Source organism: Vulpes lagopus, chromosome X, assembly GCF_018345385.1.
Source record: "Vulpes lagopus strain Blue_001 chromosome X, ASM1834538v1, whole genome shotgun sequence".
Taxonomy (NCBI): Eukaryota; Metazoa; Chordata; class Mammalia; order Carnivora; family Canidae; genus Vulpes; species Vulpes lagopus.
The window spans coordinates 83,252,945-83,280,397 of NC_054848.1; the positions used below are offsets into that span (position 1 = coordinate 83,252,945).

The following is a 27,453-nucleotide window of genomic DNA, read 5'->3' on the forward strand; positions in this document are numbered from 1 at the left end:
GGATAAAGAGTGCCCTCTGCCCACCTGGGATTTGAGGGGGCAAATTCAAGGGATTGGTCATGGGTTCCAAGGTGGTGTGGAAGGAAGAGCAAGGAGGAGGTCCGTGGGGGTGGGAATCAAGGGATCAGAGGTCACCAGGTGGTGCATGCGTGTGCGCACAGTAGAATGAGGATGTGGCATCTGACACCATGGGAGGCTGTGGTCAGATGAACATAAATGAGGCTGGGTGGCTGGGGGTGCTCCCTGAAGCCAGTTGTGTGTAGGAAGGTGGCATAGAGGTGCAGATGTGTGGAGTTGAGAACATTCAAGAGGCCATGAGGTCAGGATATTAGAAGTGGGCCCCTGGCACAGATGTGGAAACCACCCCAGAGCAGTGCTGGGCAGGAAAAAGCCTGATGTAAAGAGGGAGACTGTAAGCTCAGTGAAGCTTGAAAGAAGGAAAGAAGAGTAAGCATCCAGAAACAATGAGAGGGGTAATCTTCAATACCCCCCTCCCTTCCCCCACAAGCTTTCAGGGAGCACAGGAGGAGGAGGAGGAGGAGGAGGAGGAGGAGGAGGAGGAGGAGGAGGAAGAGCTTCTGCTCAGAGCAGCCAGAGGGAGAAGCAGTGTCCTAGGGGAGAGACAGGTCTCTGTAGGTTGGAGAAGTACCAGGGGCATTCTGTGTGGAGGTGGCAGGTATACTTGCCGATTGTGGGACCAGGTTTCCAGAGGTTCCAGTGGGATGATTTGGAGGGAAGTCAGCTGCAGGATGGGCGGAAGAGCACACCCACACCGGTCTTAGACCTGCAGGTTGATGACCCAACTCTTGGCTCTGGGAACTCCCTCTCCTTTTCTTCATCCCTGTGGGTTGGTTTGGTTAGGTGGGTGTGGTGGTTTTATTTAGGCAGGGGTCTTTAACATGGGGTCCACAAATAAGGAATTACGGGATCCATTAAATTGGGTGGGGAAAAAATCTTGTTTTCCCCCCAACCTCAGCCAGAAATGTAGCACATGAAGATAGGCAACAGGCAACAGTGGCATTAGCCATACCTGTGACTTCATTTTCAGTAGCCATCACAGATGGCTTCCTGTCACATTACAGTGGTGGCAGATAGCTCAGAACATTGTGTATGCTCATCACTGCCTTGAAATCATGGTAGTGGTTAAACTCGCTGCTAGATCTCATTAAATGTATTAGTAAAGAAACCCAAGTACTATAATTACAGATCTGTTTATCCTATCTTGATAACTCTGGGTTTTTAAATTTTTATTTATTTGAGAGAGGGAGAAGAGAAAGAATATGAGAGGGAGGTGAGGGGCTCAGGGAGAAGTAGACTCCCTGCTGAGCAATGAGCCCGTTGCAGAACTGGATCCCAGGACCCCAGAATCATGACCTGAGCTGAAGGCAGATGCCTAACCGACTGAGCCACCCAGGTGCTCCTTGGTAACTCCATTTTATTATTACTGGCTTCTTTTGTAACACTTTTGCCTTTTATGCATCCCAAACACTGTTCTCTGGAGAGGTTCACTGGTGCCCCACGCTGCCAGGGAGATCTCTGCCTGGCTCCAGGAGGGTGAAGAAGCCCTGGCTACTTGGAAAACCCTTCGTACTTCACTAGAGGGAGCTCTTGTTTCAGAATTGGGGAGCTGGGGATGCCCAGGCTTGACACAGGGTAAGAAAGTTATTTTGAAGTACAGGCAAATCAGATGCCCTATGGGGACATTTCAGGAAACTGGGGTATAAAAGCTTTAAGCTTACCCCCTGGAGGATGAGGGCTGGGATACAGCCGGTGTGCTAATTTCTTCAATAGTTAAAGCAAGAGTACTATGGCCAGTGACTTGCAAACTGACCCCAAGGTCATACCGACCTCATTCTGCCTGTTTCTCCTCAATCACCCCCCCTTCCCATTAGCTCATCCTCCCTCTTGTCTAACTGGCCTTAGGATGCCAGGAAAGTTCTCTTTCTCTGGCTTCCCACTTCCACTTTGTTGGCCAGGTGATGGCAGAGGGAAAGGCTCAGGGGCTCCGGCAGATTCCAAAGGCTCCTGCAGGGTTCATGGGGTGAGGGAAGAGCTGGGGAATTTGAAAATTGGCCAGGGGCTGAGGTTTGTGCAGGGGGGTGGATTGGAGAATGTCTGATGGCTGTGGGATTTTCCCCACAGAAGAGGAAGGAATTGGAGCTCAGGAGTGCTTTGTAGGAGCAGATGATTAAGTCAAGTACTTCCCTCTGTAATTGTAGCCGCTTCCAGAAAGCAGTGTTTCTCACACGGGACCAGATTGGGGCCTCTGTCCTGGATTCAGGTTGCTGGGGTGGGACCCAGGAATCTGCATTTTCTACAAATTCTTGAGGACAGCGGTTCTTAAAGGGTGGTCCCAGGACCAGCAGCAGAAACCGCTGCCTAGCTGGGGAACTTGTTAGAATTACAAATTCTCAGGCTACTGACTCTAGGTCCCACCCTAGACCTACTGAATCAGAAACTCTGCGGTGGGGCCCAGGAAGCTCCCTTGTAACAAGGCCCTCCCAGGGGTTCTGATGCCAGCTGAAATCTGAACACCACTCCCCTAAGGAATTCTGATAGAGGCTGAAGGTTAGGCCTCCTTGGCTCAAATGATCTAAGAGTTACCCCCCACTTCCTGAAAGCTCACCAGAGACCTGGCTGACAACTAACTGCATAGGTTGTGCGAGGCACCATGGCGTGTTATGTTTAAAAACTGCTTTTCTGTAGAGTATTGCCATATTCCTTTGACTTTTCTATTCCTACAATGCTCCTGCAAGGTAGAGAGGGCCTGAAATTTCCCTGCAGGCTGGACAGTGCTGCTGAGAGGGGTTTCGATCCACCTATATGGATGAGGGTGGAAGCTGGGATCTGGCTCTCAGGACTCCAGTGCCGAATCTGCTAGGCCAGGCCTACCTGGTGGCTTCTTTGCCAGCTTAGGGCCCCCACTCTGTGCTGTTGGCAGAGGGCTGGCTGGTATTCTCAGAGGTGAAGGTGGGTCTTCAAGTTACCTTAGCTAGTCAGCCCCCACTTAGGCACTTTTTTACTTTTTATTTTTATTTTTTTAAACAAAAACAATTTAAAAATAACATAGGTGCCAAAACTGTGGTAGAAGGTAGTCACTAGTGTAGCTTATGTGCGCATCACCCCACCTCACCCCTCCCCCTCCCAGAGGGAAGGCCAGGTTACCTAGGAGTTAAGTCTAAAATAGCAACCTAAACTGAGACCAAGCTGAGTTGTTCTAGCCAAAGGAAGCCCAACTGTCTTCTGCAATAGTATTTCCGTGTAAGTCAGCTCCAGACACCTGGTCAGTGGTGATGGGCTTGGGACACAGTTCCCTCAGCAGTGGAGCGATATTTGGAGACTAATATTGAAAGCTGCGCTTGGTCTGGATATCATCAAGAATCTGCTGTAGCTCCTCATATTCAAACCGCCCGTCCAGGCTTGGTATCAGTGCCTTTGACTCCTCAGCAGTCTCTGGGCAAAGGCTGGCCAAACAGGCCAACTCAAACTTATGAAGTTTCTTCTGGAGCAACAAGCTACGGACACTGGCAATGGTCTCTCTGTTTTTGAAACAGGCTGTATAATTTAAAGTTTTCATGAAGACCTCAGAAAGTTTCTGTTCATCTTCTGCACTCTCATTCTGTTGCTTTCGATGCTCCAGAAGCATATGAACTTCTGAATTTAGTAATGTCTCCGCTGTTTCAAACTCTTTGGGAAAGATAAGCTGTGAGGCATCCTCCTCGACGTCGCCCGCCCGCGGATCGCTACCTCCAGCCGCCATGGGCACACCGTGCCAGGGTCCACGTGCGGGGCGCCAAACACCGGCACTTTTTTTTAAAGATTTTATTTTTATTTATTCATGAGAGACACACACACAAAGAGGCAGAGACACACACACAGAGAGAGAGAGAGAGAGAGAGAGAGAGAGAGGCAGAGACACAGGCAGAGGGAGAAGCAGGCTTCATGCAGGGAACCCGATGTGGGACTTGATCCTGGGACTCCAGGACCACGCCCTGGGCCAAACGCAGGCACTAAACTGCTGAGCCATCCAGGGATCCCCCACTTAGGCACTTTGAAGGTAAAGCCTGGCCTGAGTGGGCTTTCTAGCCCATCGGGTTAAGAGGTCAACCAGATGGACCTTCCACATGGGCATATACCCCAGGACAGTCTCTTATACATTTCAACAGATTAGAAGGTACAGTTCATTTGGTCAAATGCCTAGATGAAGGGAAGCCTGACTTGAGCCTGTGCTCAGTGGCAAGAATGGGAAATCACACATCTGTGGTCATTTTAGGATGACCTTAGGGCCTTATCTTCTGGGTGGCAAAGGCTTGCTGAAGCTCAAAATGGAGATGTCTTATGTAGAGGGCACAAAGGTAGGATGGCATCATTATTGGGAACTAAACTAATCATTTTCTTCCCTGTTCCCAAACACAGACCTGCTTTCATGTTCCCCATCCCATCAAGCGGTACCACCATCCACTTATTAACCTGGCCAAAAATCTGCAGATAATCATTGGCCCTTCACGCCCCTTCTCTTCCATATCCCATTGGTGACCAACTGCTGTCAATTCAATCTCCTGATCATGTCTCAAATTCATTCCCATCCCTCCTGCTTTAGTTCAGATTGGATCATCCCTGACTTGTTCTTCCACAGCAGCCTCAACACTGGTGTCCCTGCCTCTAGCCTCGCTCTACTTCTGTCCACAGCCAGACTGCGAGCTCTACCCCTTGCTTCAAAATATGGTTTGTGGGCCAGCAGCACCTGGGAGCCAGTTAGAAATGCAGACTCTATGTCCCCACCCCCAGACATACTGCACTGGAACCTACTTTTTACTGAGATCTCAAGGTGATTTGTGAAGTCCAAAATACCTAATGTGGCAAACAGCACTCATCATGAGCTGGCTTCCATCTCTTGTTTATCCCTCTCTCCTACATGATAGTCAAATGATACTGAACTGTAGAAAGTTCTCTAACATACTGGGCTGCTCACTTCATTCCTTCTATAGATATGTATCAAACCCCTACTTTGTGTCAGGCACTTGCTGAGTATAAAGCAGTGAGCAAAATAGATACATATCCTTGCTTTCATGGAGTTGACATTCGTGTGGAAGGAAACAGTAAAGAAATAAGTGAAGTGTACAGTAAGTTAGATAATGTTAAGTGCCATAGAGGAAGAGGTAAAGCAGAATCAGGGGTACAGGGATGCTGAATGGTTGGAGAGGCTGCAGAGCCTCATTTGAAGGCAAGATCTCACTGAGAATGTGACATCTGAGCAAAGGTTTGTAGGCAGGAGGCTGAGCCGTTGGATACCTGGAGGAGGAATATGCCAAGAAGAGCAAACAAGTATACAGGTCCTAGACACAGGACCATTTCTAGAATATTCCAGGAACAGCAAGTAGGTCAGTGTGTCTAGAGCCATGGGAAGGAAGGGGTTAAGTTGTAGGAGATGAGGTCAGAGAGATGCTATAGCTGAGGGGGAAGATTATATAAGGCCTCACAGACCGTAGTAAGGACTTGGCATTTTATTCTTAGGGAGATGGGAAGTCATTGGAGGGCTTTGAGCTGTGGACTCGCATGATCCAAATGAATTTTTAAAGGGGTCACCCAGTTGCTATGCTGAAATTAGACCACAGGGGACAGGGACAGAAGCAGGGAAATCTGTAAGTGATGTCTGTAATAACTGAGGCAGGAGATGCTAGTGGTTGGGGTACTGACAGGAGAGCCAGAGAAGAATTGTCGGATTCTGGATACATGCTGAAGGTACAGCCAACCGGATTTGCTGATGGATAAGATGTAGGGTGTGAGAGAAGGAGGGGTCAAGGATGACTCTTGAAGGTTTATGATCTGAGTGACTTAGATGGAAGACCACTAACTGAGATCAGGAAGACTAGGAGGAGGGATTTGTACTTGTTTATTGCTTTTATTTGGGGGGTGAGTGGGTAGGGGGTAGAAGTAACAAACATCCCAAAACGTAGTGGCTTAAAGCAATGGCATTACTGGACTATACCAAACTACAGAGTTCCTGCACCCTGAAGGCAACCATCAACAAGACAAAAAGGCAGACTACTGAATGGGAGGAAATATCTGCAAATGATGTATCTGATAAAGGGTCAGTTTCCAAAATGTATAAAGAGCTTACACAGCCAAACACCAAAAGACCAAGTAATCCAATTAAAAATGGGCAGAAGACCCAAATAGATGTTTTTCCCAAGAAGACATCCAGATGTCCAACAGACACATGAAAAGGTGCTCAAATAGCACTCATCATCAGGGAAATGCAAATTCCAACCACAGTGCCATATCACCTCACACCTATCAGAATGGTTAGTATCAAAAAGACAAGAAACAGCAAGTGGTGGGCGAGGATGTGGAGAAAACGGAAGCCTTGGGGACTATTGGTGGGAATGCAGACTGGTGCTAAGGTGTGGAAGCAAGCCGAGTGTCAATCAGTGCAGATGAATGGATAAAGAAGACATGATACACATGCATGCATGCACACGATGGAATATTACTCAGCCATAAAAAGGAGACCTTGCCATTTGTGACAACACAGATGGACCTAGAGGGTATTTTGCTAGGTGAAGTAAGTAAAAAAAAAAAAAAAAGACAAATACCCTTTGATTCTGTTTATATGTAGAGTCTAAAAAACAAAACAGATGAACAAGCAGAAACAGACTCATAAATACAGAGAACAAACTGGTTGCCAGGGAGGAGAGGACTTGGAGCAATGGGCAAAATTGGTGAAAGGGATTAAGAGGTACTCCCCAAAACCGAATGACTTACTGTTTTTCACAAGTGTATGGGTAGACTAAGTCTTCCTTTGTTATGGACTGAATGTTTGTGCCCTGCCCTCATAAGGTCTAAGTTCATATGTTGAAATCCTAACTCCTATTATGATTATGTTTGGAGGTAGAGCCTTTGTGAGGTAGTTAGCGTTCAGTTAGGTCATGATGGTGGGGTCCTCAGGCATGGCATTGGTGCTCTAAGAAGAAGAGGCCAGAGAACTCCCTAGCCCGTCCTTCCTTGTGAGGATACAACAAAAAAGTGGCTGTCTGTGAAAAAGGAAGTGGGCTGTCCCCAGATACCAGTCTGCCAGTGCCTTTTGATCTTAGACTTTACAGCTTTCAGAACTGTGAAAAAATAAATGTCTGTTGTTTAAGCCACCCAGTTATGGTATTTTGTTATGGTAGCCCAAGCTGACTAAGGTATTATTCTACTGGTCTTGCCTGGGTTCACCTGGAGCAGTTGAGATGGCTGGGCCTCTCTATCTGCATGGCCTTTCATGGCATGAAGGGTCTCAGGGCAGCATTCCAAGAGGGCATGCTCCAGTGCACAGATGCTTATCAAGCCTCTGATGGCATCTATTTTGATGATATCCTGTTGGTCAAAACAAGATGCATGGCTGAGCCAGGTGGGCCATGTGGCCCAATCAGGGTGGGAGAGATGTGGATACTAGGAGGCTGTGACTCACTGGGAGCCAGTGATCTACTCGCTTGAGATCAATCTGTAATGATCTACCATAGGAGCCAAGGTCAGAAGCTGGATTTATGAAAGTGAGATATCAGGTGCCTGGGTGGCTCAGTCAGTTATATGTCTGCCTTCAGCTCAGGTCATGATCCCAGGGTCCTGGGAATCGAGCCCTACATCAGGCTCCCTGCTCAGCAGAGAGTCTGCCTCTCCCTCCACCCCTTACCCCTACTTGTGATCTCTCTCTCAAATAAATAAATAAAATCTTAAAAAAAGAAAGTGAAACGCCCATTTGGGTATTCCAGTGCAGATATTGAGCAGGCTATGAGCTGTGTGAGCCTGGAGATGGAGGCTGAGATATGCATGTTGGAGTCATCGAGACATAGATCCCAATAAAGCCATGAGATTGGTCGAAACTGCCTAGGGAATGAAAGTATAGAGAGAAGAGAAAATCTCTGAGTTCTGCATCTCTGACCTTTCATCAGTTTTAGAGGTCAGGGAGAGGGGGAGGAGGTGCTAGAGGAGATGGAGAAGAAGTAGGCTGAGGAACAGGAGAACAAAGAGCAGTATCCAGAAGTTGGGTGAAAAATGTTTCCAGAAGGAAAAGGTACACCTAGGATGAAGCCTGAGAATTGACCATTGGACTCAGCAGTGGAAAGGTAATTTGTAACCTTGCAGGGAGCTGTTTTTGGTGGAGTGAGTAGGGCGAGAATGGGGTAGGGTAGGAATGGAGGCTGAATTTTAGAGCAGGTTAAGAGAGAATGGGAAGAGGAATTGTGGCCAGGGAGTATGGACAAGTATTGTCAAAAAAAATTTGTGAGCTGTTTATATCATTTCTAACTTTCTAGTAGCCACACTCATAAAAGGTAAAAGAAACTGGTGAAATTAACTTTAATACAGTATCTTCTATCTTATTTAATCCAGTATATCCAAAATATTATAGTTCCAATGTAACCAGTCTAAAATGATCACCAGGACATTTTAGATCCCTTGAATTGCAGTGTTTTACACAAATAGCTCTTGTCAATTCAAACTAGCCACCTCTAGAGGCCTCAGTAGCCACGTGACCAGTAGCTACCATATTGGATGATTTAAGCATAAATAAATCTTGCAGAGCATTTTGAAGGGATATGAAGTCAGGTGTTTGCAGTAGGTGAAAGGGGTTGGGATCTGCATATAAATGGGAAGGCTGGCCTTGGCTGAGCTCCAGGGCAGTTCATCCCTTGTAGTGGGTGGGGGAGGGGGTGGTGAAGGCAGAGCACAGCAGCCAGTTACTGTTAGACCCATACAGGCAATCATGAGAACATCGAAAATTTTGCCTGATCTCTTTTTTCTCAGTGTAGCAGGAGGCAAATTTATCCTCTGAGAGTGAGGTTGGGATAGATGTATTGGAGGTTTGAGAAGAGAGGGAAAATATTAATCGTTGCCTGAGAGAGTGAACGGACAAGAGGAAATGTAGTGTGATTGCCTGGCAACATGAAGGATGCACTTGAGGTCTGTGATCACGAATTTGAAGTGAGAACTGTCAGCACTGTTGTTTTTCTCCAGACATGTTCAGCTGTGTGGGTGCAAGCAAGGAAGACGAGCAGATTGAAATTTAACCAGGGCTGGGTTGTTGTTGTTGTTATTCCCCAAGAAGAGTACAATCATGAGAGGCACCAATCATGAGAGGCACTGTGGAGTCAAAGGTGTATGCCAGGGATACTTAGAAGGGCAGGCCCTGGAATTGAAGGAGGGAAGTGGCAGCCATGAGGGATAGCATAAAGATGGTGGGACCTCCGGATCACAGATTCCGGTGGGGTCAAAGTGTCAGGGTCAGGGTGTGAGTGTAAGCTGGAAAGAGAGAATGTTTGACATATGGGGGATTGCAGATATTCACAATACTGAGATCTCAGGCCTGACCATGGTGGGGTCAGTGGCTGAGGTGCCCTAGAGGGCAAGATCACTGAGGAGGAGGAGCCATTGAACAGAGGCAGGGATCCTGGAAGGTTCATCTAGGAATATGTTGAAATTATCAAGAAATAGGACAAGGATGGTCTGGGAGAGAGTGGTGGCATGCCAGGTACTAACATCCTCAAGGGATGTTGAGGGCCCTGACCCCATGTCTGTAGACAACCACACAAGGGAAGAGTAGTGGGTGGTATGGGATGGTGGTGGTAGGGTTTTAGGGAGAAAGGAGGGTCAGTAGTCTGGCAATTGCAATGCAAAGAAAGAAGTCACTAACTCTGCTTGGAGGGGCCAAAGGAGAAAAACCAGTGAGACTGCTTTGGAAGGCTAGAGGGGAAGCAGGCTCCTTGTGGGCTGAGAGGTAGGGTGAGTAAGAGCAAAAGGGTGAAGGTAACATTCAGGAGTGATGGAAGTATTGGGAATTTGGATAATGATTTCTTTGTGACTTTGCAGATCCTATTCCCCTTTCCTGGAATTCCTTTCCTTGCCTTAGACAGCTGAAAAAACTTTTCTTCCGAGTTTAGCACCTAGCTCTCCTGCATCAGTACTTCTCCTGAAATTGTTAGAGCCGAGAGAACATGACCAACATGTTGCCGAAGCCAGGAGTAGTATTGGTCTTTCCCTCTATAGAAAAGTGTGCTCCCAGTAGAGTTTTCTGTGATGGTGGGAATGTTCTATGCCTGCACTGCCCTGTATGGTAGCCACTAGCCACATGTGGTTATAGAGCACTTGGAAATGTGGCTGGTGCAGGCCGAGGAACCAGATCACTAAATGTATTTCATTTGAACTCCTTTATACGTAAGTTGTCATGTGTGGCTAGCAGGCTCATCTTGTCTTTGATCCTTTTTGTGGGTGGTGGGGGGGGTGAGTTTCTTTCTTCAGGCAACGATCACTGCTTTAATCTCATTCCGTGGACTCTTCTTGTTAATCTCTACACCCAAAGCTCTATGTGCAGGCCATTTCTCGCCTGAGCTCTCCACTTGGATGTCCCATAGGCCTTTAGCATCAGCGTGCTCCACACTGCACTCTTCTCTCCCCTAAATCAGATAGTGAAGTCAGCAACTTGGGAGCTGCCTCCCTCGTGTCCGACCACTTGCCAGGTCATCTGGGACCTGTGGCTGTGTCTGAACTGGTCTTTGATCTTACCCCCCTTCAAGCCTCTCATCTCCATGTCCAGAGCAGGCTGAGCAGCCCCCTGTTTAAAATCTCTCAGTGGCATGTCATCGCGTGCATCATAAAGGCCAAGTTCCCTGCCATGGCCAGTGAGGTTCCTCCTGACCTGACCCCACTTGCTGGTCTCTCCAGCTGCATCTCTTGACACATGTCCCCTCCCACTTTATGTTCCAGTAACACAGACCTGCTTGAGCTGACATGCAAACAGCATGCCATGTCACACCTCTACACCTGTTGGTGGGCTGTCCTTGCCACCCAGAGTACCCTCTCCCTCCTGCTTGGCTCTGACCCCAGCTGCTTCTTGTACTTCTTCAAAACCCACCTCAGCTGTCCCTGCTGTGTCCCCATTACTTACTGTGCTAACCTGATGACACCATCTCATAATTCACTTTATTTAAAGATTTTATTTATTTGTTTATCTGAGAGAGGGAGAGAGCCTGAGTGGGGGAGGAGGAGCTAAAGGAGAGGGAGAAGCAGGCTCCATGTTCAGCACAGAGCCCGACACGGGGCTCTATCCCATGACCCCAAGATCATGACCTGAGCTGAAACCAAGGTCAGATACATAACCAACTGAACCACCAGGGCACCATGCCCCTCCCTCCCCCACTCCATCATCATTTGCTCTTAAGTGCTGGGCAATTGTCAGGGGCCGGGACTGTTGCCTCCTTATCCCCACCACCAGGCATGGGGTCTGGTCCCCAGTGTTTACTCTGAATGGATAGCTCGTGGAAGTGAATGAGTCAGAGGGAGCAGGACAGAGAGTGGGGAATGGGAGGCCATCCTGTGCAGCCTCATCTCCTTGGTGTAAGTCCTTTGTGGGTAGGATTATAGGACGGGAGAAGGGGCCCTTGGGAGGCCTCCTGGGGATCTGTCTCTGCTGTTGCTGGTGGTGTGGGTGACTTCTTTTCCAGCACGCATGACACTTCCTTCTGGCAGAAATCGATTTCAGAGAAAGCTATTATCTTGGTTCCCCCTACCTTTAGAGATGAAATGCTTCTATCCTCCTGGGATACACAATGCTAGCAGAAAATGTCACATTTCTTTCTTAAAGTCGGGAAAAAAAGTTTTATGTGTTTAATTTTTCCAAAAGTGCTTAAGTTTCTCTTTTCCTTTAGAAAAAAACTGTTTTTTTCACTCAGATTATCCCAAGGGCCACATTCAGGTATATGGGAAAAAAGGAATGATGTGCGTTTGCATACAATTTGCATATATCTATGTAGAGTGGATCATTTATTCTCAGGGTGCATGCTTGCTTGCTTTCTGGATTTTTTTTTTAATAAGTTTTCAGAGAAATCAAATCTTTGATTATCTTTACAATGAAAAGAACTAACAAGAGTGAAAAGGTAGTGGAAACCACAGGCAAGGCCTCCCGCAGCCCTACCCTTCACAGGGAAGATCACCTCTTTGCAAGATTCCCTGGCTTCTCCCAGTCTTTTTGGAGATTTTGGATGGCTTGGTTTTGCCAGAATAAAAATAGCAGCCTCCTGCTGTGTGCCAGGCGAGCAGCTCTATTTACTTTTCTGTATCTCTCATCCCACTCGGGGCCCCCAGAGATGGATGTTACCTCCAGTCTTCAGAAAGGGTCTTAGGGGGCAGCACGATCTGTCCTGGCTACTCCCATAGGCAGTAGCAGAGGTGGGATTCACGCCCGGGGCTGTCTGCCCTCAAGCCCTTGATTTTAAGCTGTTAGGCTCCGTTTTTCCATCCCTGGCGTGTTGTTTGGTGTTCTACCTTCAACACTTGCCCTTACTAGCCAGAGACTTCTCTACACAGGCTCATAGTTTGGTTGTCATTTGAATGGTGGTTACACAATATTGAGGTGCCAGAGTTCACCTTACCTCCCCCATTTGGTTTCTTTCCGGGTCCCACGTTGTTCCAGGTATAAATATCTTTGTGCAAATAAGGGCGGTCTGTTGGGTTCTTGTGGTATTCGATGGAAGTCCTCAAAGTCCTTTGCCAAGCCAAAGGGCTTTATATAGTCTGATGATCTTCCAGAAGGTCTGTGCCATTGATTCGCTCACACACTGATGATTTTTGGGATGCCTACCATGTACAGGGTGCTGGAAGTGAAGGGGGGGTTCAGATGCAGCCTCTTGTTCATAGCACTGACAGTCTGGCGTGGGGCCGATTGGGCAAACCAGAGCGGATGGTAGCAGAGTCGGGGTTGGAGCAAGGACCTGTGAGAACAGCAGCCCCAGGCAGTGTCTGTGCCTCTCCCCCATAGTGGGAGGTGGGGACTGCAGGGCAGGTGAGTAGTGCAGTGAGGAGATGGGCTGCCTGGAGGTCTGTGGCCTCAGCCATCCTGGCTTTCCGCAGGTCTGTGGCTGTGCTGCCTCTAGGCTGGGGACCTCCTGGCTGCCCCCTCCTGTCCCTTTCCCTCAGCCACCCCCTGGCCCCCGGGACCTGTCACTGCTGCCCAGCTGCCAGCAGGGGGAGCCACGCGGACGCTGGAGGAAAGGACACCTGGGGAAGATGGCTCCGACTCCAGAGGCAGGAGTGGGAGCCTGTGCACCCGCCGGCCCTCCGGGGCCCCTCTTCCCTGTAGCGTCTCCAGCAGCCAAGGGAACCACACGGTGCCCAACTCCCGTTCATTCAGCAGATGGGAAGGGGCGCACACACAGTCTAAGTGTGTAACTCGAGGTGTTTTCACCAACCAAGTGCTATGCTAGATGCTAGAAACACAGCAATGAATCCGACCAGGTCCCCCTCCCCCGGGGCCCTCTGGTCTAGATGGGGAGACAGACGAGGAAAGAGACTGTACAACATGCTGTGGTGTCAGTCTGGACAAGTGGCAACAGGGGCACTAAGCAGTGGGCAGCCTGGCAGCATCTGAGAGCCCAGTGCCCTGCTCTGACTTTGGTGGTGGCACGATCCATCTCCTGGTCTTTGGTGTCTCCATCTCTAAACTGGAGGAATGAGTTTGACACTCTCCAAGGGCCTTCTGACTCAAAGGTGCTGTGAGCTTGGCTCTAGTTCCTGCAGCAAGCCCGAGCTTCTCCCCCAGAAGACCTACCTGACTTCAGCCCCCGCCCACCTCACTCCTTTTCCCCCTCCACACCCCCCACTCTCACCCCCATGGTGTTCCTTGGTCTTCTGCCTCTGGCCTTCCTCTTCTAGTCTACATGTGCCCCTGTGACTTTAGTGGCCATTGGGTGCTGCTGACGCCTCCATCTGGATGTTCAACCCCATCTTCTCCATTGAGTGTGTGACTCATTATAATAATTAGAAGAATCGCCACTTGTTAACTCCCCAATACGACACTACGAAGTGACTTAAATCAGGGCAGCTCATCTCCCCAACAACCTGGTGAAGTAGGCAGAAGCACCCCATTTTATAGATGAGTGAAACTGAGTCCCAGAAATACAGAGGCTTGTCCCAGGTCTGGACAAGATAAGTGACAAGAGCCAGAATTTGAAAAGCTGCGTCTGTAGGCTCCAGGGCCCATGCTCACAAGCCACCACCTTCAAAACCTTGTGTTTTGAGGACATTCCCTTCAAAAGGGAAACCTTGTGTTTCCCAGGACATTCCCTGCAGACACCTCTATTTCAACATGTCTGAAATTGGCCTCATTATCTCCCTACCTTCTGCCCCCGTCTGCCTTCTCTTCTCCCATCATGATCAATGGCACCATCAGCCCAGTGAGGCCTGAGCCAGAAGATTCTCAAGATTTGTCCGTCCTCACCACATCCCTCACATCTGGCGAGATTTTCCTCCACTTTTCTCCAGTCCTACCACTATGACCTTTGAGGGCCGCCCATCCCCTTCCTTCTTTGGGTTCCTGCAGCAGCTTCCTTATCCATCCCTGTGCCTCGATGGTCTCTGTCCAATCCTCCCACCCTGCCCATGCTGGCCATCGGGACCTTTCCTGCTGCTTTCCATGGCTCCATGGCAGATCTCAGAGCTGGCCATCCACGGGCTGAAATCCAGCCATGAAGCCGTGTTTTGTTGGGTCCATTGAGCATTCTTAAAACACTTGGAATTATTTGCCAACATTTAAAAATCAGGAAATTCCACACAAAAGTTCATATTTCTGGCTCCTCTTGCAAAACTGAAGAAAAAAAAAACTGGCAACTCTGGGAACCCATCCTGGCAGGGCAGTGGTTGAATGGAGCTGAGTGGTGGTTGCCGTCTTCAAATGGGGCATGGGCTTTCTAGTTGGCCAGTCTCTAGCATCCTTAATGACTTTTAGTCTCTGGCCATTCTCCTGCTGCCAACTGCCTACCTGAAACTTGGGGCATCAGGGCTCATGACCCTGCAGGTATGGGCTGGAGCCCATAGGCCCCTCAGCATGGCTTCTAAGGTCTCAGACCAGCCCTCAGCTGAAGTCCGAGTCTTACTCCTGCTTACCACCCTACCACATTCTCCACTGCAACCCCAACTCTTACCCATAGTTTTCTTGCCTTTCACCCAGGAGCTCATGTCTGCATATCTGCCTTTGTGCGAACTGCTGGCTCTGGGTGCCTGGGCCCTGGTTAAGTCCCATTTGACCTTCACGACTGCTCTGTGCCCCCTCTATGGAGAAGTAGGCCTTGTTCCTATGCCTCCTCCCCAATCCCTCAGCTCACTCCTGTCCTCCCAGGATAATGTGGCACAGACCACAGGTGTCATACCACCATACTGCTTTCTAATTGTTGATTGGTGTGTCTGCCTCCCCCCACCCTGGCAGACTATGAGTCTGGGACTGTAGGGAGCCCGTCTTCTTCATCTTCCTATCCCTAAAGGTTGGCACATGGTATGGAACATATTAGGTGCCTCATAACTGGTGAATGAATGGATGGATCGGTGAAAGACCAACTTGCGAAAAATACTACTCCAGGACATAATGTTGCCACTCTTGCCTTAGGGTGGAGGGTTGCAGCTTCATTTCATTCTGGAGTACCCCACTGCCCAAGTCCCCATTCAGAGTGACACCCCACAACATCCTATAAGCCATATCCCTGCTCTGTAAGCTCTGGAATGCATCCAAGCCTACTGGGAGGGTAGTTCCTAGGGATGCTGGAAGAAACATACACAATTCTCGCTGTTCCAGGGGGAGAGAGTTGTGTGACGGTCAGAGAAATGGCATGGCCATTAGATATGGCACATTCTCTAGTTATTCGAAGGATAATAATGATGTGCTAATGATAGCATCTTAATACTCATTAAACACTCACGTCGTACCCAATTCTAAACCCCGAGAGCTTGGTACATTATTCCCTTCATTCCTTGTAACAATTCTAAGAGGTAGGACTGTTATCCTTATTTTACAGACAGGAAAACTGAGACTTAGGGAATTTCAACAACTTTCCCAGGGCCATACAGCCAGTATGTGGTCAATTTAGATTTGAACCCAGATCTGTGGGGCATGAAAGCAAACTTTCTTAAGCACCATGCTGTCCTTCCTCAATGACATCTCTCCTTAGAAACATGAGGGAAAGATGAAAACAACCTTGAAAGTGAAGGATGTGCTATTACATATACAGTTAAGACTCCAATTAGTGATGGAAAAAAAAAAAAACACCCAACTCCTGAGGCACAGAGAAAACAACCCCAGCATACACACCCACAAGTTTAGCAGCATCGCATGTGGGCAGTGGATTACTGGGGATGTGTTTTCCTTCATTTTCTCCATGTCCTTTCTACCTCTATGACATTTTTGAAATTTTCTCTAACAAGCATGCATTCCTTTTATTGTTAAAAAAAAAAAAATCCTCAAGGACGCCTGGGTGGCTCAGTGGTTGAGCGTCTGCCTTTGGCTCAGTTCATGATCCTGGGGTCCTCGGGTCCTGGGATCGAGTCCCACAGTGTGCTCCCTGCAGGGCACCTACTTCTCCCTCTGCCTGTGTCTCTGCCTCTCTCTCTCTGTCTCTCATGAATAAATAAATAAAATCTTAAAAAAAAAACTTGCCTTTGTAACGGCCCCAGCAGTATGTTGCAGGACAGAGGCTGCCAAGGGGGCTATCTGGAGTTGCCTAAGTCATCTAAGTAGATGTCACCAAGCAGCAAGAGGGTGCAGTCTGCTGGTGGTGGCCATGGCCTCAGCGCCTGTACCCTAGAGGGGCAGAGGAGCAATGAGTCTCACCGTGTCTTCTTTTCCTCCAGGTGCTTACACCCCAGAGCCTCTCAGCAGTTTCCGGTGGGCCCTTCTCTCAACTGGCCTCATGTTCTTTTACCACTTCAGCGTCTTGCAGATCCTGGGCCTGGTAAGTTTGGTTCTATCCCCTTTGATCCCCTGTGTGTGGAGTTCTCCATAAATCTTGATAATCCTGGTTGGCGCTGGTGTATTGTTTTGTTTTGAAAATACAAGATGCCAAAGGCCAGGATGTCAGATTGTTGTGTCTGGGTGGCTGATTTATGATCCATGGCCTAGGCCTCTCCAAAGAGTTTTCTGAAGCCTTCAGTACTAGCTGTTTCTTTCATCCCTGGGGAGGTGAAGAGGCCCTTCACTCAGGACCACCTGGGTCTGAAACGGTGAGCCGCAACTGGAAAGTGGTTTGCTATGGACCCTGTTGGGGCAGGGAGGCAGGACCTTGACCCTGGCCCAGGCCTGGAGAGGAGGCTTCCGACCTTGGGTCCATACTGGGCTGGCTCCCAGGCCCTGAAGCTGTGTAGCTAGTGGAAGTGCCGTGTCGGGGAACTCCCGTGGCATTCTGGGGTGTTCAGACCCGCCTGGAGCATGGATGATGGCTGGACTCAGTAGTTGAATTATCCAGAGCCCCAAACTGCTGAGTGCATGGGTGTCTTATCGGTGGCAAGGCGAAGGAGGAGGAGCTTGGGGCTGAGGGTCAGGAGACGAAAGTTCAAGTCCTGGCTCTGCCACTGTTCCGGGTGAGTCATCTCATGCTCGAGGGCAGAGAGCTCTCCATCCCTCTGTGACATGGTACCAGACCCCCAGCCTCCCCGAGAGGTGGCGAAGACTTGTCTCTAATGTGAATGGGCTTGTAGGGCTTTGGAAGGCAGGTGCCGCGGCCGTCCTTGGGACAGGAGTGGCACGTCTGGTTTTGTGCGTGAGCAGCATGAATGTAGCATCAGCCATGTGGAGCCTCGTGGGACCTCGCAGGATTAAGGCATGTGACTGACGTCACCAGTGCCTTTGTAGAAGCAGTCACTTTCTTATCCCTGCCTCCCGGCCCCTCGGCGTATTGCTCTGCTCTGGTTTGCCTGGGGGAGAGTTTGAGCTCTTTGCCAATGGGGTGAATGCTCCCCAGACTCTAGGAAGGAAACAGAATGACTTTCACACCTTACTCTGACTGCTCTCCACAGGGACCGCTTGATCCCAGAGGGGTCAGTGTCCTCATGTCACCATACATACCATGCTCAGTCCCACCTATAGGCCTGGCGCTTGCCACGCCTCCTATAAGGAAGGCTCTGCTTACTCCATTCCTCACCATGATCCCCATCCATCCTTCATGAGTCCATCCAGGGTGCCACTGACTTTGTGAACTCTTCTCTGAGGACTCGGTCCTCATTCTGTACCCTCCTTAGATCTCATGGTGGGGGAAACCTGGTGAGCACTGTTTGGTTTGAGGTCAGGTGTGGTTGCCCATGCCAACTTGGTTGGTTTCCAGTTAAGTGAAGGCAGGGACCATGCTGTTGACCCTTGTGTCATCCCCTGACACCCCTCCAGGGACTAGGCACATAGGAGATGCTTAGGAATGACCACAGGCTCTAGACCCAAACCCAACAGCTTTTCCATTGGATGGCCTCTCCCGTCACCTCCCGGGGGCTCTAGCCTTGACCCACTCCCAAAAACCTAGGGCAGAGAAATGCCATCATGAACAGGTGGGGATTTATCAATCCCTCCTTGTCTAGTCCACCCATTAGGTAGAGATGGCTGAACTGGCAGAAGCCAGAGAAAGCCAAAGGATGGTGAACGCTCACTCTACCTCCCTTGTCCCTGCAGGTCACCGAAGTGAATTTGAACAACATGCTGTGTCCGGCCATCTCAGACCCATTCTACGGCCCCTGGTATCGCATCTGGGCCTCGGGACACCAGACTCTCATGACCATGACCCACGGGAAGCTGGTCATCCTGTTCTCATACATGGCTGGGCCCTTGTGTAAATATCTGCTGGATTTGCTCCGGCTTCCAGCCAAGAAAATAGACTGAAGGTGCTTGTCTTTTTTTTTTTTTTTTCTCCCTGAGGAAGCAAGTCCTGACCTGGCTTGGAGGACACCCAATTCTTGATGAAATCATGGGGAGAGGGCATTAGAATGTTTGTTATATTTCTTTTTTCCTTCCTCTCTGTCCCTTTCTTCCACCGCTCTCTCTTTCCCAGCTCTTCCCCCCACCCCAGGACATCTCTCCTGGAGCCTGGGGTGTTGTGCTGAGGGCTGGACTCTTCCTCCTCCCCTGAGGCTCTTCCTCCTGGCTCCTTGGCTCCTTGTGGCCTTAACATGGGCAATGGTAGTCAGTGGCTTTCACTCTGCTTGTTGGTGCTTTCACAACAGCTGGTTGAGGGGACAGGGAACAACAAGCAGTAGCTCTTTCGGCACTGAAGTGATGAGATTGGGTTGGGTTTCATTTCTCCACTGCCAGGGACCTCCAGGCTGATATGGGGGTCCCCTTTTGTCTCCAGCACCATCCCCTCTCCCCCACCCTCATGGGACCGAGGCCTTGTTTCTATACTGAGGCCTTGTTTCTATACCAGCGGCAAGCTGAGAGCCAAGGGATTTCCCAGCTCCTGGCCAAAATAGAACCTGCCAGAGCCTTCCCACTGGTGTCGCATGACTCCAAGCAAGCAGCCAACCAGCCACTCCCTCCAAGATGCTGCCTGCGGTGGGAGGTGGGGGTGCTCCTCGGCCCAAGGGCTAGATTCCATTGGGGGGGGGGGATGGAGAGTTGCTGCAATGGCAGATCCAAAGTGAACAAGTTCAAAATGTCAACTCTTACTAGGCAGGACCCTGGGTAAATTCTGCTTGAGAGAGCTGAAAGTGACCCATATCCTGATCAGAAGTGAGCATTAGAAATTAATCAATGTAAGTGGTAACGTGAGAAAACTGTGATTTGAATCATACGCTCCATTTTAGTTGAATGTTTGATAATAGATGTCATTTTAATCTTGAGTGCCCCATAAATGTTTCTCCCTTCCCTCCCTCTTTTCCTCCCCCCCCCACTCTTTAAAAGGCAGCTTCAAGGAAGGATAAGCTGGAGTTGGGTTTTTTGCTTTTGGTTTTTTTTTAATTTGTTTGCTCCCTTGCTTTTGGATGTTTGAGTTCAGAGAATTCTTGCCTTGGGCCTGTCTTCCTAGGGGCTCCGATCCATCCGTTCTGTGCTTTCACTGGCTATGTCAGCATCCTGGGTTGGGGAAGATACAGATCCTGCTGGTCTTGTTTCCGAAACTAGGGACATGTGTCGTCACCGCAGCCAGATCCAGTACCGAATTGTTTCGCATTGGGGGCATCACACACTGCCCAACCTAGCCCACCCCCAAAGCCCATGTCTGGGTTGCAGAGGAGGTACCAAGAAGTCAGGCTCCCATGGGTGCAGGTTCAAATGCTTCAAAAGGAAGACCTTTTGTTGAAAGACTTGAGCTCAGTCATGCATGGAGTTCAAGGAGGGAAACAGCTGGGCATTTACTGACTCCTTGTGGGCTCTAAGAATTGGTTTGCCTAAGAACAGAAAAAATGGTTCAGTGACTTCCTCTGATGGCCCCCCTCCCCTCTCCCACTCTAGGCAACCTGGCCACCCTGGGCCAGGTGCCATATTCCAGATATTACTATATTACAATAGACTTAGATTGAGCTTCAGTGACTCAGTGGTTGTGATTTGAGCAGACGGACCTATAGAAAGCAGCAGAGTACAGGAGAGTCTCTTGGAGCAAGGTGAGGCCTGGGAAGTAGCCGTAGGAGGGACTGCCTTCTTACAGAGGCCTGCGAACATAAAACATAGAAATGATCAGTTCCCAGGACTCATGGGGGAAGGGGATGCTGGAGGGAGAACACCGAATACTCTTCTGTACTCTCCTTGGGCTCCTCGTGATGCATAACCTTCATTTTCTGCCATGCTCGAGGGCTTGGCCAAGTTTGACTTCATGCCATTCACAGGTTTTCCTCCAGAAGGGAACCCTCATGAGCAACTGGATCTGCCCTGCCCACCATTAGGCTTCCACGTGTAGGGATGGCTGTTGGGAAAATGTGCCCGGTCTCAGTGCCCCTTGGCTCTTTACCAAATGAGAGGTTGGAAGGAGGTCACGGGAGGAGCCTCTGGAGGCATGTCCTGTCCCCTTGCGGAACACAGAGTCTTCTGTAGGCAGATAGTCTGTTTCTCAGCTGGGGACCAGCAGCCCAGGTGTGGTAGGTGCTCAGCTTCGGAATGCCATCCATGGCATAGTGACTCTGCACATTCTCCCTGTCTCTGTGGCATGGCACAGGTTGTTAGTCAGCCTGGGCTTTCCTGTAGCGGTGTGCCTCTAGACCACTCGCCTTTGCCTTGGCCATGGCACAGTGCCCCGTTCTGGCTGATACCTTGCTGCCACTTGGAAGGAAAGATGAACATGAAAGCCACATGCCTGGCTCAGCCAGGCTGGACACAGCTACACCTGTCAGGGTTGGGGGAAGGGCGAGGTGGAGGTGAGCTACGGGGCTCCCAGGGCCCAGGTGGGCTCGAAAACATGGTAGACAGAGGGAAAAGAGAGAGATCCCAGTCCACAGGCTGCACAGGGGCTTGTGGCTTGTGTTTGAGGTCCTGGGGTGCAGCAAGCACCCGAAGTGATCTGTACCTGTTACTTTGGGCCCAGCCCCATGGAGAGAGAGAACCTGAGCCCACCTCTGGCAGCCTGCCTTAGAGGCTGACTCCCATGCCAGTGGGCCCAGGCTTTCCAGCTCCTGCCTAGGGCTTTCCTGGTGGTACCAAGGAGGTTCTCCAGCCACCCTGGCCAAACTTTCCGTATGCCGTCTACCAGCCTGTGTGTCTGAGAGCAATCATAGAAGTGGACAGTTTCTTTTAAAACAGCCCCAGAAAGGGAAAGGAGTGCTTCTCTAGCCCCTGGGTAGCCTGGGCCACCGAACTGGGCCCATGAGAACAGTCCGCTTAGCTAGCCAGCTTGTGGTAGCCGCTCAAAAGAGCAGAGATGTTCATACTTGCTCACAGCCCCATCCATCTTCCCAGTATTTGGTTCCGTACACCAAAGATGGTCGGGCCCATCTTCTTTCCAGAGGCCCAGGGACGCATTCCTCTGTCCACTGGCAGGGTGGTTGGCTTAAGTGGGGCAGTGTACTTTGTCACCATCTGCTACCTCCAGGCTAGCTAGTAGATCCGACCCTTTTGCCACAGCCTCTGTCAGGGTTTAACTCTGTGCTTCTGGCTAATTCAGTGTTCTGTGGAATGGGCACAGCTCCCTGGCGACAGCAAGTTGTCACCCTGTCTCCATGCACTGGTGTTGGGGCTGAGTGGGGCACCGGGGCTGAGCTAGGTGGCTCAAGTGTAATGGAAAGCCCTTTGTCCCCCTACCTCAGCCAGAAGGACTTCCCTGGATTTGTAGCCCTTTCGATCCAGAGTCATCTGTCCTCTGGGAAACTGAAGGGGGGATGGGGTAGAAGAGAACTGCGCATGACAGCACAGGGCAAGATGCTGGTGCTGGTTTTGGTAGACCAGGAGCCGGCTTAGGGAGGGTGTCCTACAGGCCCCCAGCCCAGGGAGGGGTCCTCCCACTGCACCCCCTGCCTTGCCCTGCCCTGCCCTGCCCTCTTGGAGGGGGTAGAGTCGGTGAGAGGGAGTGAGCCTTCTTTTTCTGTATATAGAGTGAGCCAGTTTGTGCTCAGGAAAACCTAGTCGCTTGTTGTTTCTCTCATCTGTGACATTCTTTTGTACACTGGTTTGCTACCCATGGCACAAAACAAAACACAGCAAAAGTTGTTTCATGCAAAAGCTGTTGTTTTGGAAATTTGCTTTCTTCCGGTGTGAGTTTTGTACTATAAAGACTTCTCCATTTATATCGGTGTTATTGTGGTGGAGAGAACAAGGTAGTCTTATATTGCCAGGAAATCAGCAAACGCCTCCGCCCTGCTCCTCAATCCCTCCCCATTCCCAGGTGGATTCCTGTGCACTTGGCACACCCCTCCCAGGGTCCCCCTTTGAACCAGCCCTTGTAAGCCCCCCAGACAGGGGCAGGGGCAGGATTTTGCCAAGCTGGTTCTCGGGTGCTCCATGCCCACCCCACCCCCCACCAGTTTGCTCATTCCCCCCTCCGCCCCGGGGCATTTTATAAAGCGTTTTCTCTGTTTTGTAAAACCTTTTGATTGTACCGAAATGGTTTCTACAGTCACCTCTGGAAATAAATGGTCATTCATTCGTGTACTTAGCATCCTGAATTTTAGTCTTAGGTATTTCTGTTGTTGAAGATCCTTGAATGATAAAGAATTCTTCCCCATGGGACTTACTGTTACAATGTTTTCTTCATTTACTCTTATTAAAAGATTTATGAGAACCCAGGAGTCTTGGCCTTCCTTCCTAGAACCCTCTTAAAAGTCCCTCTGCTTTGAAACGTAGACATAAGGGGCCATTCGTCCCACACACTGTGGACAGCCACCAAAGGGCAGCTGGCGCCCTGCAGAGCCCTGCCCTGAGAGCCGTGCGGCCGGACGTGGGGCCCCGATTTCCACGCATGCTGCCTGCTTCCAGCAGGGCTGTCCCTGGGAGGCAGGAGGCCTTTGGCTCTCAGCGGGGACTGTGTTCTGGGGATATCCGCTGGCTTTGCCGAACCCCCTTGCTGCGCTGGGCTGGAGGACTACGTGTAGAGAAGGTGACTTGGAAACCAAACGTGTTTAGGGCCAGGCACCCCAGGTCCCCTAGAAGGTGGCTCCGGACCAGAACTGTGCAGCATGGCCACACTATCCCACGGGGAGGTGAACGAGACCCGACACTGGCCCTGCCTTTCCAAAGCCACCCGCTGAGCAGCCCACAGTAACGGCGATCAGCCTAGCCTGCCTTCATATCACGCCGAGGCCCTACCTCGTGTCTCACCGGTGCTGCTGCTTCTCGAAGAGACATGGTTAGCCGACGTGGCGCCCTCAGTGCAACGGGATCTCCTCGTTGGCTGGTAGTTGGGCACCCAGGCTATAAAGGAGCCAGGGTCCTGCAATCCGGGGCCACAGAACCACTAGTCGGGGCAGGCCACTTCCCTCAGTTCTCCACCCACGTTGCCTCCTGCCATCCCTGCCGAAACACACTGAGCTGACCAGCAGTCCTGTCCCCCTGGACACACACACACACCGAGAAGGCAGGCTCTGAGCTAAAGTGGATGCTAGGATGTGAGGCCAGTGTTGTTAGATCCTGAAAGCGGCAGGACAGAAAGATGGGTCATGAGGCCTTTCTATGCATCTCTCTTTTCAGAAGGAGCTGAACAGCAGTGACCCAGGCCATGTCCATCTTTGCCCTGGGCCAGCGCATCCACCCCTACCCACTATCTCTTTTCCCTACTATCCCCGCTATCTCGTTCCCTCTACTGTGGGCAACAAAGGCAGATCTGACTGCATGGCTTCCCTGGGTCCTTTAAACATCTTCTGCTTCATCTCATCACCCCCACACCCACCCCCCACCCTCCCCGATCAGGACCACACACAAGAACAGACCCTTTGCTCCAGACTTCCTATAGTCCACTTTTCCTGCTGCACACAATCTTCTTCTTCTTTGCCTTTTTCCTTGGCGTGGGTTTCTCTGCTCCCTGGTCTCCCTTCTTGTCCAAAGGCTTGAGCTCAAGGGTCAGCTCCTAGGCCAGGCTTCCCTGAGCCCCCGCTCTGAGTTAGGTACCTCTTGGCTTAGCTTCTGCAAGCATCAGGTGCTCCCTGCACCATCAGCCCCTATGAAGCAGTGCATTTTGGCCATCTCTCCCAATGCACACGGAGCTCCTGGAGGGCAGGGTTGGCTCCCATTCCTTCTACCACTGGCATAGGACCTTTTCCATAGAAGTTGCTCAGAGAACACCCATCTTATCCCAGAGTGCTGCAGAATGGTGGGAAGCACCACCATCGCCTGCCCCCCGACCCAGGAGAAATCTTGCCACATAAGCTGTCACCCATCCCATGGGCTCTCCCGTGTGGAGCTTTGTGCCTTTGTCTAGGCACCTCATGCTCCAGCCTGGGGCCCTCAGCGCCAGGCCTTCCTGGGACCTCTGTGTGGAGGGTGGCCAAGTCACCCAACAACTTTTCTGTGTCCTCTGTAGCCATTGAGTCCCCACCAGGGTCATTCCTCCATTCCCTGGGGTGCACAGAGTTGGTGTTGGCATGACGAGAGCCCACCAGCCCACAGAACATGTCACCTACCCCTTTGTGCGGGAGGGAGTGGCTTGGGGGGCTAGGTTTACTATGTGCTCCCCCTGCCCCCTGGTGAGTTTTCTCCTTGTCCTGGTTTGCCAAGGCCAGTAGAGGGGCAGAGATGCACACAATCAGTCTGACAAACGCAGTGGCTTACTCATAGGATATGTGGTTTGCTAACCTTGGCAACGGGCAAGGCTGGCCTCGTCCAAAGTCAAGGACTCTCTGTTACTGGCTGTCCCCACCCATCTCTCTCCCAGTTGGCGTTTGCCTGGCATCTCAATTGCACATCTGTGGTGTCTGAACTGCCTGGCAAAGAGGTTAAGCGTTTGCCAGGGGAAGATGGTAGGGAAGGCCGCTCCTATTGCTCACGGGTGACCCAAAGGCCTTGGGCCTCCGCAGCCCACTTCCCAACTTCCCAACTCCCGTGTGGCTCCTCCTGCATCTCAGCCAGCCAGTGGCCCAGAGGAGTCTCACAGTGAGGCAGGTCTTGACAAGGAGGTCAGACGCTTCCTTGACACAGCTCCCATAGGTGATAGAGCCAATGGCCTGAGCTGCAGGGCTGCTCTTTACAAAGACACCTCCCCAGCCGCCCCTCTGCTCCAGCCACTGGGTCTCTCTGGTCTCCCCTGCCCTTCTCATGTTCCAGGGGTGCCCCAGGGGTGCTGCCCGCTCTGGCTGTCCCTTCAGCTGTTCCCTCCTTTCCAGGAGCCACAAGACCCTTTACTAGGCAATTTTTAGAAGAAGCCCTCAGGCTCTCCGGTCTCCTGCCCACCCTGGGAATGGAGGGGCCTTCCCATGCACTCCAGAACACCGTCTGATTTCGAGAATGTTGGAGCTAGCAAGATAACCACCAAGACAAGAGCATGTAGGTCTTCCTGCATGTTAGAATCATCTGGGGTGCTTTCACAAAAATCTCATTGTCCAGGCCTCACCCCAGCTCATGATTCAAAGCAAACTTTTGTTTTGTTTTCACTTGAGGCTTCCAGGTTGTGAGTCATCTCATGCCTTTTTTTTTTTTTTTAAATGAGATTAAAAAAAAAAAAAAAGCCTGAAGAAAAATACTGAAATCTAGCTTCAGAAAAAGAACCTTACCGAGAGAGACAAAGGCAGCTCTCTCACTCCAGAAATTTAGAGATTGTCCTCAGAGCCTTGGGGAGTCTGGAGAAGCCACCTTGGGGGTGAGGGGTGGGTCGGGGCAGAGTGGGTAAGGTTTGCACCTTTCCCCCTTGCTGCACCCGGAACAACTCCCAATTTGATTCTGTTTTGTACCTTGAGGTTCTGTAAATGATTTCAGCAGGAAAGATGTTCAAAAGCCACTTGCTTCCATGCTCACCAGCCCCATCTCCACTCACCCTAGATTGCCATTGTCCTGTAATAGTTGAGAAAGCATCGCAGGTGGCACTCAGTGATTCTCTGTCCCTTGGAGGCCCCGGGTGTCCTTCGCCAAATCATACCTTTCTGAACTCCAAGGCAGCTGCGAGATAGTGAAACAAATGGCTTTATAAAGTCCTGTTCGATGTCAGGGGTCCCCATTTCCAGACAGTGCAGTCACTGTGCCTGTTCTCAGAGCACGGAGTCTACTGGGGTTTTGAATATACTTCCCCACTGTGCCTTCATGCGCTCTGTGTGGTTGAGGTCTCTGGGGTGTATAACAGAGGTGATGCCTCGGGTCTAAAGAATTTTTCTGTATTTCATTGACTCTAAAATCTCTTCCCCCTTTTTTTTTTTTTTTTTTTGCATTTTAACATCTCTAAATCTGGGCTACATCTTATAATCAGTGGCACACCATAGTTCAATGAGAGCTTAGCTTTCTTTTTCCAGAGGCACATACACCAAACATCGTACAGTCTGAGGTGCCTTAGAGTAGCTGAGATGCCGGAGTTGTTACCTTTGATTCCTCTTCCTAGCTGAGAGTCACACAGCACCCCCCGCCCCGCCCCCGTATAGAGCAGTCCCCCTTTGGAAAAACTTACAAATTTCAGCCTGTGGTCTCCTTCCAGCACTCCACCTTCCCTTTCTTGCCTGCCACCATCCATGCCAGCTGGGCAAGCACTCTGCTTCCTGACCAGAGGGGGGCTCACTTTGCTGGGCTACGTCTTGGAGCAGAGGGTTTGTGGGATAGGAAGGCTAGACGGCAGGGTGCACCTGCATAAGGAAACCCACCCTGCCACCGACCAGGGAGGAAGAGACGAAAGAAGCCAGAGAGAGAGAGAGAAAGAGAGAGAGAGAGAGATTGGGGAGGGAGCCAGAGAAGACAAGCTAGCCATCCCTCTGGTTTCTTTATTTCCCAACCACAGCCTGGCCAGACAGCTCAGACTGCTTCTATTGGGAATTCCCAGGGCTAGTGTTGCCAGAAGGGAGCTGAGCTAGGAGGCGTTTGGGGGGAAGGAGCCCAACCTTGCCCTAAACTCTCTGGATTGACATGAGCAGGTGTCTGGCCCCCTCAGAGGAAGACCATGATTTCCTCACCCTCTCCTGGAGAGGTAGGCAGCAGACCTTTCAAGGAAGAGCAGCACATTGGCCTAGAGTAGCATATGCATTGGACACAAACTGCAGTGGGAAATGGCCACCAGCCCTCCTTGGTGCTTGGCAGCCGCTCTTATTAAGTTTGGCCTCTGTAGCCTTTAGGCCAGGCTCTTCCAGAAGGGG

At 50.5% G+C, this 27,453-nt stretch overlaps 2 protein-coding genes and 1 long non-coding RNA gene across 11 annotated transcripts in view; 1 reads left to right on the forward strand and 2 right to left on the reverse strand.

The window, feature by feature from the left end:
* Positions 1 to 22,976, forward strand: part of TMEM164 (transmembrane protein 164) — a 171,622-nt gene extending 148,646 nt beyond the window's left edge. For 7 of the 9 annotated variants that reach the window (XM_041740663.1, XM_041740670.1, XM_041740666.1 and 4 more), the window contains 2 exons: positions 16,651 to 16,751; positions 18,452 to 22,976. In XM_041740663.1, the coding sequence (XP_041596597.1) occupies positions 16,651 to 16,751; positions 18,452 to 18,658 (308 nt within the window). In that variant the 3' untranslated portion in view covers positions 18,659 to 22,976. The remainder of the gene's footprint in view (positions 1 to 16,650; positions 16,752 to 18,451) is intronic. The other 2 variants (XM_041740667.1, XM_041740669.1) reach the window with 1 other exon arrangement.
* On the reverse strand, positions 3,211 to 3,760 carry LOC121482796 (DNA-directed RNA polymerase II subunit RPB4-like). Its single transcript, XM_041740672.1, has one exon. The coding sequence runs from the start codon at positions 3,758 to 3,760 to the stop codon at positions 3,341 to 3,343; it is 420 nt and encodes a 139-aa protein (XP_041596606.1). The 3' UTR covers positions 3,211 to 3,340.
* LOC121482797 lies at positions 20,033 to 26,993 on the reverse strand. Its single transcript, XR_005985637.1, has 4 exons — positions 26,778 to 26,993; positions 26,157 to 26,278; positions 20,332 to 20,421; positions 20,033 to 20,160 (listed from the first exon to the last, which is right to left on the reverse strand). It is a non-coding gene; the product is annotated as an uncharacterized LOC121482797 (long non-coding RNA).
* Positions 26,994 to 27,453: the final 460 nt, after the last annotated feature.

Coding starts and splice junctions, on each gene's coding strand:
- LOC121482796 (XM_041740672.1), bottom strand. CDS start 3,760: ATGGCGGCTGGAGGTAGCGATCCGCGGGCGGGCGACGTCGAGGAGGAT.